Source organism: Thalassophryne amazonica, chromosome 19 (assembly GCF_902500255.1).
Source record: "Thalassophryne amazonica chromosome 19, fThaAma1.1, whole genome shotgun sequence".
NCBI lineage: Eukaryota > Metazoa > Chordata > Actinopteri > Batrachoidiformes > Batrachoididae > Thalassophryne > Thalassophryne amazonica.
In genome coordinates, this window is record NC_047121.1 from 9,254,390 (window position 1) to 9,269,655 (window position 15,266).

General features: G+C 43.1%; 1 protein-coding gene across 17 annotated transcripts in view; it reads right to left on the reverse strand.

Annotated features, from left to right (window-relative positions):
• The window catches only part of matn3b (matrilin 3b), a 67,566-nt gene that overhangs the window by 19,842 nt on the left and 32,458 nt on the right, over positions 1-15,266 (reverse strand). For 8 of the 17 annotated variants that reach the window (XM_034195390.1, XM_034195381.1, XM_034195376.1 and 5 more), the window contains 8 exons: positions 12,431-12,550; positions 12,215-12,334; positions 11,964-12,077; positions 9,025-9,144; positions 8,775-8,894; positions 8,497-8,616; positions 7,105-7,224; positions 1,706-1,825 (listed from right to left, as the gene is read on the reverse strand). In XM_034195390.1, coding sequence (XP_034051281.1) covers positions 1,706-1,825; positions 7,105-7,224; positions 8,497-8,616; positions 8,775-8,894; positions 9,025-9,144; positions 11,964-12,077; positions 12,215-12,334; positions 12,431-12,550 — 954 coding nt within the window. The remainder of the gene's footprint in view (positions 1-1,705; positions 1,826-7,104; positions 7,225-8,496; positions 8,617-8,774; positions 8,895-9,024; positions 9,145-11,963; positions 12,078-12,214; positions 12,335-12,430; positions 12,551-15,266) is intronic. The other 9 variants (XM_034195374.1, XM_034195377.1, XM_034195378.1 and 6 more) reach the window with 9 other exon arrangements.

Here is a 15,266-nt window from a genome sequence, read left to right on the forward strand (position 1 = left end):
TATGCTTCAGGGGAAGGTGGGGGGGTTCGTTGAACGACCAGCGGAATGTCTGTTTCTGGCACACGGTCAGCAGGAGGAGGTGCTGCAGCAGTGCCCTGAGCACGCGCTTCCACCTGGGCGGTGAGAGCCTCCATCCTACGATTGAGAACACTGCTCTGCTCGGTAATTAAGTCCAACTGAGCGGTAAAAGGCGGTTAAGATGTGCTGCAGCTCACCCAACACCCCTCCTGCTGGCGCCTGTGCACCTCACTCTTCCATTGGCTGTTCAAGCGATGGTTGACGCCCCTCAGGATCCATGACGCTGGCCGAGAAATCCTGTTGTGAAAGTGTCGTGACACGGACCCACAACAAGGGGCGTTAATGAACGGACAATGGATAAGCCAAAAGTAACAATTTAATGTTGTGAATCACACAACAACGTACAGACAACAACAATATAGTGACTGTCAATCATACACCAGGTGACGTGTGGGCAGGCTCGACGATAGAAGACGCCTGGCGAGAGAAGAGCCAGATCCACACAGCTTCCACTGCCAACGGAGCTGTAGAACACTGGAGCCGCCAAGCCCTGCGCCCCAGGTGGCCGCTGTCTTCAGCAGTCAGACCCGGTACTGCTGGCAGAGAACAGAGACAGTCCTGATGAGTGTGAGGTTGCACACTCAGTAATCCCACAGTCTGTATTCAGTAAGGAGGGAGCACCTCCACCTCCAATCACACACTCATGCAGCTCCTGTCTAACCACTTATCTGGTTGGGGTGTGAAGCGAAGCCGTCGCTGATCACACCAAACGCCAATCCCACAGATAAGGCAACACCACAGGATAACGGCTGCAAAAGAAGTTCAGACTATTACACAATGTTTTTGTTCAGCAGAGAAAATTACCTGATTGGTAGTTGATTTCTCGGCGAGGAGGTGGAGTCGCAGTCCGGCCTTTATGGAGATGGTGATGAGTTGGTTGAGTGACAGCTGGTGCTGATGAAGAGTGACAGCTGTCACTCCCAGTGGCTCCGGCGCCCTCTCGTGCTTGAAGCCCGCACTCCAAGCAGGGCACCATCTGGTGATGGTGGGCCAGCAGTACCTCCTCTTCAGCGGCCCACACAACAAAACCAGTAGTAGTGGTAGTTGTTGTACTGTTCTAGGTCCTCCTATCTATGTGTACTGTATGTATGATGGGTGACTGAGATGTTTTGAGCCCAGCCTAGAAAAAGTAGGGGGTGGTTCTCCATCTTTTGCATTCTGAGAAACCAACATTTGTCAACATTGCTTCCATCGAGTCAAAACTTCACACTTTTTTTAAAATTAATATTTATTATTATTTCACAGGGCCTACAGTTAATATATTGGGATTGGATGTGCGCGGGTGTTTGGGTTGTGACATATATTTGATTGTACTTTAATTGTGCTTGCACTTTTGAAAAAGATGCACTAGTGCTGTAAACTTTGCTGGAAAAAAAAAAATGATAAAAAAGCTTCACACTCTTGAGAAAAGTTGGTTTCTCAGAATGCAAAATATGGAGGACCACATGCTACTTCTACTTCTGGTTGCTTTTTGTTACTTTTGGGCTATCATGTGCAATAATTTTACATATCAATGTATCAGCTTTTTGCAAGTTTTTGTTACTCCCAAAGCTTGGTTTTATTCCATTTCAGACAACATGAGAAAGGACATGCAAATTAAATGTATAGGTAAAATTCAGCTTCTTACGTGAACATGTTTTTTGGTCTGGATTCAAAACATATCCCTCATGACACTTGCAAAGGTAAGAACTGCCATTTCTGATACAAATGTGTTGGCAGTGATGTCCTTGGGCACATGGATCCAGACCTGGAAAGACATGCTACCACAGATAACATTCTGAGCCACATGTAACTTTGTATAACAAGTGCAAAGTTAAAGGACATGTCGCACCGAAATCATAACAACTTCGATTTAGGCTGTTAGTGAGCATCCATGACACACCGGGATTATTTTGTGCACTTCCGTGACTGTCAATCAATCAATTTTATTTATATAGCGCCAAATCACAACAAACAGTTGCCCAAAGGCGCTTTATATTGTAAGGCAAGGCCATACAATAATTACGTAAAAACCCCAACGGTCAAAACGACCCCCTGTGAGCAAGCACTTGGCGACAGTGGGAAGGAAAAACTCCCTTTTAACAGGAAGAAACCTCCAGCAGAACCAGGCTCAGGGAGGGGCAGTCTTCTGCTGGGACTGGTTGGGGCTAAGGGAGAGAACCAGGAAAAAGACATGCTGTGGAGGGGAGCAGAGATCAATCAGTAATGATTAAATGCAGAGTGGTGCGTACAGAGCAAAAAGAGAAAGAAACACTCAGTGCATCATGGGAACCCCCCAGCAGTCTAAGTCTATAGCAGCATAACTAAGGGATGGTTCAGGGTCACCTGATCCAGCCCTAACTATAAGCTTTAGCAAAAAGGAAAGTTTTAAGCCTAATCTTAAAAGTAGAGAGGGTGTCTGTCTCCCTGATCTGAATTGGGAGCTGGTTCCACAGGAGAGGAGCCTGAAAGCTGAAGGCTCTGCCTCCCATTCTACTCTTACAAACCCTAGGAACTACAAGTAAGCCTGCAGTCTGAGAGCGAAGCGCTCTATTGGGGTGATATGGTACTATGAGGTCCCAAAGATAAGATGGGACCTGATTATTCAAAACCTTATAAGTAAGAAGAAGAATTTTAAATTCTATTCTAGAATTAACAGGAAGCCAATGAAGAGAGGCCAATATGGGTGAGATATGCTGTCTCCTTCTAGTCCCCATTAGCACTCTAGCTGCAGCATTTTGAATTAACTGAAGGCTTTTCAGGGAACTTTTAGGACAACCTGATAATAATGAATTACAATAGTCCAGCCTAGAGGAAATAAATGCATGAATTAGTTTTTCAGCATCACTCTTGAGACAAGACCTTTCTGATTTTAGAGATATTGCGTAAATGCAAAAAAGCAGTCCTACATATTTGTTTAATATGCGCATTGAATGACATATCCTGATCAAAAATGACTCCAAGATTTCTCACAATATTACTAGAGGTCAGGGTAATGCCATCCAGAGTAAGGAACTGGTTAGACACCATGTTTCTAAGATTTGTGGGGCCAAGTACAATAACTTCAGTTTTATGAGTTTAAAAGCAGGAAATTAGAGGTCATCCATGTCTTTATGTCTGTAAGACAATCCTGCAGTTTAGCTAATTGGTGTGTGTCCTCTGGCTTCATGGATAGATAAAGCTGGGTATCATCTGCGTAACAATGAAAATTTAAGCAATGCCGTCTAATAATACTGCCTAAGGGAAGCATGTATAAAGTGAATAAAATTGGTCCTAGCACAGAACCTTGTGGAACTCCATAATTAACCTTAGTCTGTGAAGAAGATTCCCCATTTACATGAACAAATTGTAATCTATTAGATAAATATGATTCAAACCACCGCAGTGCAGTGCCTTTAATACCTATGGCATGCTCTAATCTCTGTAATAAAATTTTATGGTCAACAGTATCAAAAGCAGCACTGAGGTCTAACAGAACAAGCACAGAGATGAGTCCACTGTCTGAGGCCATAAGAAGATCATTTGTAACCTTCACTAATGCTGTTTCTGTACTATGATGAATTCTAAAACCTGACTGAAACTCTTCAAATAGACCATTCCTCTGCAGATGATCAGTTAGCTGTTTTACAACTACCCTTTCAAGAATGTTTGAGAGAAAAGGAAGGTTGGACATTGGCCTATAATTAGCTAAGATAGCTGGGTCAAGTGATGGCTTTTTAAGTAATGGTTTAATTACTGCCACCTTAAAAGCCTGTGGTACATAGCCAACTAATAAAGATAGATTGATCATATTTAAGATCGAAGCATTAAATAATGGTAGGGCTTCCTTGAGCAGCCTGGTAGGAATGGGGTCTAATAGACATGTTGATGGTTTGGATGAAGTAACTAATGAAAATAACTCAGACAGAACAATCGGAGAGAAGGAGTCTAACCAAATACCAGCATCACTGAAAGTAGCCAAAGATAACGATACGTCTTTGGGATGGTTATGAGTAATTTTTTCTCTAATAGTTAAAATTTTATTAGCAAAGAAAGTCATGAAGTCATTACTAGTTAAAGTTAAAGGAATACTCGGCTCAATAGAGCTCTGACTCTTTGTCAGCCTGGCTACAGTGCTGAAAAGAAACCTGGGGTTGTTCTTATTTTCTTCAATTAGTGATGAGTAGTAAGATGTCCTAGCTTTACGGAGGGCTTTTTTATAGAGTCTTTAGAGTTTATAGAGACTGGTCTCAAAGTATACGGCATTCACAGCAAGCAGCTATGGAGACTCAAGAAAACAAAGTACTCATGACTACTCATTTTTCCGTGTTTCCGACAGCGTTTATATAGCTTTGAGGAAGCATTCCAATGCACGCTTGAATAGAATGTAGCTTCTAACATTAAGAATGGAGCCGCAGATTAACTGCAAAATTTATATAAGAGTGATGTCACGTTATGACTCATTTTTAAGTGATAAATGTTCATTTTGATGCAGTCACGGAAAAGCAGCAGCCACTCTCCACTGTGAGAAGACTTAGTGCGTGTGCACGTTCATCATGAATGCAGCCTAAACCAATCTCTGGTAGAGGCTCAGCTTTGTGTACGTTTATAAGTGTTGTCATCTATGTAACTGTGAAAAATCTAAGAAATACATCTGTGTTATCAGGTTGCCTGAAAAACACTGGAGAGGTCTGCGTCCTCATTTATGGTGGGAGCTATAATGTGGCTGAAACAGCATGCTGCTCCATTACAGACAGCAGACTCTGCACAAATCGAGATCCAAAATCTGACAGACTGTCTTAAAGTAAAATAAAAATAACAAAACCTACCAGCTCCACTGATATGGACAAAATACAAATTAAAAAACTGAACAGGGCACTCACCCATTTGTAGAATTATTTACAAGATTAAATATGTAAAGTCCACACCATCAAAGAAGTCGTCACGCACAGATTATGCACAAATGCCAAAGGGAGAATAATGTCAAGGACCACACCATCAAACAAGTTGTCACACACAGATCATACATGATTGCCAGCTGGAAAATAATGTACAGGTCCACACCATCAAAAAAAAGTCCTCCCGCATGGATCTTGTGTGATCACCAGCAGAAGAATAATATCCAGATCCACACATCAAAGAAATCATCATGCATGGATGGCGAGTGAATGCCAGCTGGGGAATAATGTGTGGGCAGGTGTGTTCAGGCTTGGCCAATTCCAAAAGCGTCTCTCTCTCTCTCTCTCTCTCTCTCTCTCTCTCTCTCTCTCTCTCTCTCTCTCTCTCTCTCTCTCTCTCTCCGATCATCTCCACTATTTTGGTGTGCTTCCACGGTAGCTCCGCATCAGCTCCTCACAAAGTCTTCTCACAGTTCTGGCACATTAGATAGAAATTCCACCATCTGCTGAAAATAACATATTCCGACTTTTGCCAGTGTAAGAAAAACATCTGCATGTTCAGGCAGCCTGTAAAAACAGTGTCGTGGAGATGTTCCATGTGCGTGCTCGCGGTGGCAGTAAAATAGCGTCCTGCGACATAGACAGCAGAGTCACCACACATTAAAATCCAAAATCCGGCAGACTCTGAGAAAATTGAGAGTTACGGGGTGAAGTGTGCTGTCTCCTCTGTGTACATCCTCTGTAAATCCGAGCCATCACTTTTGAATAAAAGCTTAGAAGCTTCATTATTGGACATAGCAGTGTTCCTTCCTTCCCACTGTAGCCAAGTGCTTGCTCACAGGGGGTCGTTTTGACCGTTGGGGTTTTACATAATTATTGTATGGCCTTGCCTTACAATATAAAGCGCCTTGGGGCAACTGTTTGTTGTGATTTGGCGCTATATAAAAAAATTGATTGATTGATTGATTGATTGTTTCACTCTGTCTGTCAGCCATCGGGATGTTTCTGCTTTTCCTAATATGTATATCACACTCTGAGAAATGGCGGGAAATGCATATTAAGACATCTTCCGGAAATGCACATGCTGATTTGCCAAGCAAGAGGGATATTAGCAATAAAATACATCAGTGACCACTAATTATTACCACATGTGCACGGATAGGCATACAATTATGAATACCACTAATTATTACTGCATGTGCATGGACAGACATACAATTATGAATACTTTGATGTTGTGTTGCTAACCCAGATGTTAAATAGCGTGCGACATGTCCTTTAAGGATAGTCCCTAAGACTGTCAAATGGTTCAATTCTGAATTATATCACCCATTTTAACGGTAATAATGGGCCACATCTAGTGCTTGGATGGGAGACCTCTTAGGAAGACCAAGTGCTGTGTATGCTTTCCAGGTAAAACTAGAGTTGCATCAGTGCATCCAGCAAAAAACTTGTGCCAAATCCCAGTGCGGATCTGTGCTGGATCCACTGTGGCAGCCCTGAAGAAATGGGGCTGCTGAAAGACAAACACCAACTTTCACGGTGAGGGAACATGATGGATGACACTATGGCCATGGGGAATGCCTTCCTGATCATGATTCAACATTTAGCTTCCTTAACGCTGAGGATCCTCGCACCTGAAACAGGCCAAGGGGATACCCACTGTGCAGAACACATAGCTGAGTGGATAAGAAGGTGAGCTGCCAATATGCAGCTCTGGGTTTGAATCCCGCTCATGCTACTTGTCTCTGTCCTGTGTGTAGACAAAATCTATACTGTCTCAGTCCACCCAGCTGCAGATGGGTACTGGCTTTGGCCGAGGAACTAACTTACTTCAGAGTAGCTTACCATCCAGGGGAAGTCATAGACTCTCAACCGCTTGACGCTACAGAATCCTAAAATAAGCACTGGCACCAACACTGGCATCATGGTCTATATAAGGTGTCAACTGGATTTGACACACAAATCTTTTGGAGGAAGGGATGGAATGATGGTCTGGCGGTCAGGAGTCAGTAGTGTGGTGTGTACTCCCACAAGATGGGCTGAGTCTCTCTTCCCCCCCCGTCTGGATTAGGAGGGTTTTCCTCCTTGTGGAGAAAACTGAAAGATAGTCTGTCTAATGGACTTTGCATCTGCAATAAGACACATTTCTGTACATCTATGTCCTTACGTGAGCATGTTTTCTGGTCTGCATTCAAAACATATCCCTCATGGCACATGCAAAGGTAAGAATCACCATTTTTGACACAAATATGTTGGCAGTTATGCCCATGAACACATGCATCCAGACCTGAAAAAAAGAAAACAATAACACGTTTCCACACGCATATGGAAGCATTACTTAGAGAATGCTTGGTGACCATGACACTAATGTAGAGCCCGACCGATATGGATTTTTTGAGGCCGATGCCAATAATGATGTATGGATGAAAAAAATGCAGATAATCGATAAATCGTCTGATTTGCCGATAGCCGATAAATCAGCCGATATTATTATTATTTTTTTTAAATGAATAAAATGTTCTTTTTTGGACCCTTAACAAAAAAGGTATGAGCTAAAAGCTGAAGCTTTGTCTTCATATTGATTAACTTTATAACAGAGAAGAATTTTCAAGTTTAAAAAATGCAATTGGAGCAGTTAGGGGGCTATTCAAATGGGCCAACTAGTAAGATATCACTCCTGAAAACAATATTTGCCATATCATGTGAGGTAAATCTGCCCTACGATTGGATTTTGGAAAACCATGTGACGGAGAACCAATTCCGATTGGACACTCACATTGCGCAAGTCATCACACATCTTCTATGAGGAGTACCAAGACGGTGGATTGAAAGTTCGCGGAGTTAACTTTTCAGCAAAAAAAAGTAAGTTTCTATCTCATATCATTAAAAAGTTATTTACAATTTAGTAAAGCTTGGTCCCAGCCGTCATATACGGCGGCGGCGGCCCCAGAGGATTAATGGTGAATGGCATTAATTCCCAGAACCCTTCCGGACGACCAGTGAATCTGAATGTTTCAACCTCTTAACAGTAAACAAAAGTTTTTTATGCTAGAAATAAGGTCTACACAACGTGGGCTTAATAAAAAGCGTGACAGATGCAATGAAGTACATTTGACTCATTACTACATAAACTGAGTTAATTAAACTGAGTTGAACTGAAAGGGGAGAAATGTGGGGTGAATGTAATCGCAAAGTTATTACAAACAACATCCTTATAAACTTACTTGTATGCTTTTGTCAGCTGATCAGTGCAGTGTGACGGCAAACTACGGGGGGGGGGGGGCGGTAATGAACGCATTTAAGCAGGGGTGTAAGCGGCTCTCAGTTGAATGGAGTCAAGAGCTCCATCTACTGGAAAAATGGTGCAAGGACATTTTACATTGCAGACACAAACATTATTTCAGTAACTGTTCTGTTTATGAGAAATTATCGGCGTTCTATCAGCAAAATTTTGGCCGATAGTGAGTACTTTGAAAAGGGCTTATATCGGCAGATAATATCGGCCAGCCGATATATCGGTCGGGCTCTACACTAATGACATGCATCTTCAGGTTCTTACGTGAGCAGGTTTTCTGGTCTGCATTTAAAATAAATCCCCTCCAACACTTGCAGATATACGAGTCACCAGTGCTGATACAGATATGCTGACAGTCGTGTCCCTGATCACAAACATCTGAAACTGAAATGTAAACACCCTCACATATGACCAACATCCTTCAAGAACCACTTCATCATTATGGATTTTATTGGACCACCATTTTTGGCAAATCACTACTTCATCAATGAAAACCAGTGGGAAACCTGCACATCAAAACAAGTTTACATTTGGCTTCTTACGTGAGCAGGTTTTCTGGTCTGCGTTCAACATATATCCTTCATGACAGTTGCAAAAGTAAGAATCATCATTTTTGACACAAGTGTGCTGGCAGTCATGGCCCTGTGCACATGCATCAGCATCTGCAAAACAAAATCACACAGCTAACATCCACATATTGCTGAGTCCACTGTCACATAGGGACCTATTGTTTATTATAGACCAACGTACAGTAATGTTACGACAGGAATATCAAAGAATCTGTGTTCTTACGTGAGCATGTTTTCTGGTCTGCATTCAACACAAACCCCTCATGGCACATGCAAAGGTAAGAATCACCATTTTTGATACAAATATGTTGGCAGGCGTGTCCCTGGGCACATGCATCCACCCCTGAAAAAAAAGACACTTCCACTTCACAACATGTACGCTTCCTTCAGTTATGTTAGTTTAGTGACCATTCCCCAGTTAAGATTCTGACTTTTTAAATTGGAATGCCCCTTGAAGTTATGAGTCCATTACGTCAACTTATTTTATCATCACTTACCACAAGTTTGCAGTCCAAGATGGTTGCTGTTTGTGGTCATTTTGCTGTCACATGCAGTGGTGCCAAAAAGGGGAGAATAAGGATTCTATGTGCCCATGATTGACAGGGGCGCAGGGAGGCCCCTAACACAATTATAATACTGACAAAATAATATGGGGGTAGATAAATAAATGTTAAATGGACTGCATTTATATGGCGCTTTTCCATGTGCATTAGATGCTCAAAGCACTTTACACATCAATGCCTCACATTCACCCCAAAGTGCGGCTGCTGCGCCCACTACACACCGGGAGCAACTAAGAGATTAGGGACCTTGCCCAAGGGCCCTTAGTGATTTTCCGGTCAGGCTGGGATTTGAGCTGAGGATCCTCTGGTCTCAAGTCCAACACTATAACTCACTAGACCATCACCTCCCCTGGGTAGCACTGTATGAATTCTTTTCATGGGGCCCAAAATCCCTGGCGGCGCCCCTGGTCACATGTGAAATATCGTACGATGTTTAGCAAATGGTGCCACTAATATTTCTTAAACTGGTAAAAGTTCCAAACAGTGACTGACTACAAAATGCTACAAATCGAGCAGAAAACCAAGTAGCAGACTGAAACACTCATGTGACTTCTACACCATCTGTCCTGCTCCACAATGGTCTCTTTGGTGGACCATATATTTTTGTAGCCCTCTATAATGTATACATTATCTGATTTGCAATTATTGTGTGGAAACTGGAATGTATTTAACTCTGGTGTGACATCATTCCGAGTTACGACATACAAGGAAACTAGAATGTGCCACATGACCCCCGGGGCCTGATTTACCAAGATCCCAAATAAGGAGTGCTAAATTGCATAAGCAATCCAAACTTTTGCACACTCGAGTAGAGACAGTTTTGCGTGTGATTTGCGAAGACCAAACGTGCAGTTAATAGCGGGGTAATGTGACGTAGACACCTGTATGTAAATGAGGATTTTGCACGTGTTAACTGCCGTAAGCACGTAATAAAATGAAATCAGCCACATAAGGTACTGCATGCAAGTGCAAGGTACCTTCTTATCCAGATCTAACATACATGGATGACAACTCCCTAGTCTAATAGCAGTATATTTTATTGATTTATTATTAATGAGCATAGTAATGTGCAAAGCAGAGCTCACACACAGTTCAGAGTCTGTGAGGGATGAGTCACAGCTGTCTCATGCACAGGTAGCTGTGCGCACCGCTGGAGCGCACAGCTGGCTGTGTGCCAGCAAATTGCACAACTCTGTGCGCAGTTTGTGTGTATTTCACCAGCAAAACACCCACACACACACACATAGGAGAACTCAGCGTGCAACACACACGTGTCCGTACATCATCCCACATAGACCCTGAGATGTGTATGTGTGTGTTTATTTGTGTGTCATAGTGTGAATAAAAATCAGTGATTGTAAAGTAATCTGGTCCACCTGTTATGCATGAAAGAAATAAACCCTTAAAATCTTTAAATATGCCGAACATTATCAATGAATGATTTTTCTTATTCTGTGTACGAGGTGCCAGCAGTCTGTTAAGTGCAATAAATTAATGGCAAGTTTTTAAAATCACAAAATACACATGCAATCAGCGCTGGCTAACTTCCTTTTGACTGTGATAAATTATGTTGCTGGTGAAAACCTCACCTATTTGCATTTTGCACATTCATGTGGACAAACCCCAAATTGCATATTCATAGAGACAAATGCGCTAAATTGAGAATGCATGGTATTTTGCACATTAGACAGAAGCTATTCTGGTTCTACACTGTTAGTAAATCAGCATGCTGGTGGATTTGCGAGTGCAATGGTGTTTGCGCACGTTTTTACACATGCAAACCTTTAGTAAATCAGGCCCATAAGATTTGGTCAGACTGCAATTCAATACAGATTCAGTGCATATCTGATACTGTCCACATTATACCCTGTATATAGCAAGTGACAGATCCGATCTGTGCATCTGTGTGACAATCCACATTTAACTCTTATCCATATCACTTGCTATAGTAATGTAGTCACACATGGAAACAATCACATGACTGCTGTCGGTGTCACTCTGCAGTTCACATGGTGTAACTAAAATCACATGGAACTCTGACTGATCTGGATTATAATCTCATTTGATAATGAGTTTGTTAATATGGCCATGGGGGTGTGTTCATACATGTGTGATTTCCCTCACTCCCACTGGCTCATTTAGCTGAACAGCAGCTCTCAACTAACAGTATGTCCCTGTCATGTCACACCTCATGTCAAAACTAGATATAGTCTGGTTATGGTAAAAATCGGATTTGGGCTGCCAATCTGAACACAGCCAAATGTGCATATTCACGTTCTGACACATGCAGAGGTATGAATCCATTTTTGAGACAAATATGTTTCAATTATGTCCTTGGTCACATGCATCCACACCTGAAAAAGACACTTCCACACCTAACATCCAAGCATGGAAGATTCAAACACCAAGTTATTGAAGTAGTAATCAATCAATCAATCAATTTTTTTATATAGCGCCAAATCACAACAAACAGTTGCCCCAAGGCGCTTTATATTGTAAGGCAAGGCCATACAATAATTATGTAAAACCCCAACGGTAATACCAAGTGGTTATTGAATTCTTTGTGTCTGTGGCACAAAGAATATTTCCAGGTTCTTACGTGAACATGTTTTGCGGTCTGCATTCAACATATATCCTTCATGACATTTGCAAAAGTAAGAATCATCATTTTTGACACAAATATGCTGGCAGTCGTGCCCTTGTGCACATGCATCTGCAAAGACAAATTCACACAGTGAACATCAGCACGTTTCTGAGTCGACTGTCCAAAAAGGACCCTTTGACTTGCTGGTTATTATCGGCCAACATACAGTGATGTTAAGATCAGAAAATCAGAGTGTGTGTTCTTACGTGAGCATGTTTTCTGGTCTACATTCAACACAAACCCCTCATGGCACATGCAAAGATAAGAATCACCATTTTTAACACAAATGTGCTGGCAGTCATGTCCATGGACACACGCATCCACACCTGAAATGAGACACTTCCACAGCTAACAGCCACAGTCACATATACGGTTCCATCAGTTCAAGAATGACACAAAGATATGCATCTTCAGTTTCTTACGTGAGCAGGTTTTCTGGTCTGCATTTAACATATATCCCATCCAACACTTGCAGACATATGAGTCGCCAGTGCTGAAACACATGTGCTGACAGTCGTGTCCCTGAGCACAAACATCTGAACCTGAAATCAACAAACAACATTTAACAATGTTTACAATGGGGTACTCAGATCAAAGCAGTTTCAGTCTTTTGTTCATGGTAATTGCAGCGTCGGCTCGCAGCCGCTGCGACACTCCGCCACAGGAAAAACACCTCCGTTGGAAGCCTTAAGGACAAGTTGGAACATGTCCAGCTGTTAAACAATTTCTCATATACTCACTCCACTGAAAGCCATCAAAAGCCGCCTGGATTTTACAAATGGTTATCAACACGGAGGTGTTTTTACTGTGCCGCCGCACCGTGCCGGCTGCGTCCCGATGCGCGGACCCGTCCGCACATCTTTCATTAAAAAAATCTCCTTTAACAGTGGAATATCCAGATAAAATGCTGAAACCGACTTCTTCTGAAACTTCTCTGTTCTCTCACGACGTCCTGGATCAATAGAGCCTGAAATGTGGAGGTTTTCAGCTTGAAACAGGCTGATGATGCCGCCTGGGAGTGCTGCACAACGTCTCGCACCGTGAAAAGTCCTTAAAGCGACAGTATCACCTCAAAATCTCTCATCAGCCGTTAAAATTTTCACCGAAAACCAGCTTAATTTTTCGAACCGTGTCCACTTCGATGTGCCTCACAGGTTTAGAAAAAATTTTGATCAAACAAAGCGCCAGTCTCTCAGCAACTTCTCAGACAAAGGAATTCCGACGAGGGGCTGGACGACTCCTCCCACAAGGAGTGCTCACAGGCGGATGACGTCACAGACAGGCGTGGAAAAACTCACGCATGCGCACGAGGGTTCAAGCATGTCTGACGTAAAAACATATGAATGAAATCCATATAGTTTTTGAAAAAAATAAAAAGGACCTATACTTTATTGACAGCCCTTGTATGATCCATATCGCGCCATGTAATGTAACGTTGGTGCATGTTTAGGCATGGGTTTGGTCCAGACCTCCAGCCCTCCCACATTTGGTCCCTTTAAAGTGTGGGTTTTCAATTCACAACATCCATTCAAGATGTCACATTTTTTAAATGCAGTCCAAAAAAAGATGCTCCTGCTCAGTCTAGCCTGTGTGCGCATCTGTGTGTCAGGCTGCAGTTCACCTGTGTACCAGAGTCATTAAATGCAGCAGTTCACCCAGTGCAAGGTTGAAAAAACGATGGAGGAAAAAGAAATACTGTAGAAAGCTTTCTCTGTGACCAAAAAATAAAAAGACACCACAATGAGGTGGTCCCTTTAATTATATACACATGCAACTGTGTGGATCACTTCCCCCAAAAAACAAAACCCATCCATAACCAGACCAGCTTGAACTGAATCACAGGTTCCCGGACAGTCATCTCTGCGCTTCTTTTTTCACTTTGTGTTTGTCCGTCTGCAAAATCGTTCTTTTGTGCACTCGCATTTTAGGCTGTTCCAAATACCTTCTCCTCCCCATGCAGCGCAGGAAAAAGAGGGAGCAGCAGTTGAAATGGTCCTCTGTGATTCCTGAAGCAATTAGAGGTGTTTTCAACATCCAAAGTCTGACAGAAAATTATTAATCTGCTAGAAAATAATGATGTTATATAGAGCGTCCAGCGCACAAAGCAGGTGGGACTGTCACAGCGAAGTGCGAGTGGAGGGCGGAGCCAAAGTAGCCTGTCCTGTCCTCATAGCCGCCAGGTACTCAGATAATGGGCTTCTAACAGCCTCGTCCTCACCACAGACATGCCTCTAAAATCCTCGTTTGTCCTCGTAGTACCTCGTACACAAACTGCACCACGCTGTTGTTGCTAAATTTTGAACTTCTTGAAATTAGCGCCATGCTTAGAGATGAGCCTCATTAGCTGAATATTCTGCCTCTAAGAGCCTCTCAGAGCCACTATTCAACCATGATTGTTAAATAACTGGACTCGTCCCCCCCCCGCCAAAAAAAAACATGCTACGTAATCGTTCATTATTTGGTGGGACCAGGGCTTCACCAGTAAACTCTGGGATCTGGCAGGGATGTCTTCTAGTCGCTATTTTTTTTAGCGCTTTGGTGGATTTTGTGCTGGGACAGGGTATGCAGTCCAGTTGGGTGCATTTGTTGGCATGGAAAGGTTCAGTGGCTCTAAGGGCCCTGTCCCACTGGCGTTTAGGAGGATTTGCGGATGGAATGCGCACAAAAGTGGCCCACATCCGCCAAACAACTGCAATAACCGTGTAACATTCCTGTATGAGTCGGCCACCATCCGAACACGTCTGTGATCATCTGCAGAGGCACGCATGTCCGCAGCCAGGATTATTCAGCGGCTCAAAAATCCTGCTGCGGATGAGATCTGCATCACTGCCTGAACACATACTGAAGACATACGCAGGACATACACAACCAACGCAGCGCATATCCCCTGTCATCCGCTGATATCCGCAACCGACGGGTTGGCGCGGCATGGCGGCGGACCGGGACAGCGTGCAAAACAGATATGACGCGTGCCCAGCACGGCCACATCACAGTCGCAAATGGTATGTCGCGCATGCAGACTAGAGCATGACACGGGAGTGGATTTTCACTCCTGTCCCATCCCGCTCCCAGAAAAAAAATCCCATCCTGTCCCAATCCTGGACTGGAGTAAAAAAATCAGTCCCACTCCCATCCCACTCCCGTATGTCTCGCGCCATGATGATCAATCAGGGACTGAATATGTAGTGACGTGGAGATGTCTGGAGTTTGACTGAAGATGTGAACATGTCCTGTCGCTGGTAGCAGCCTGTGAGCAGG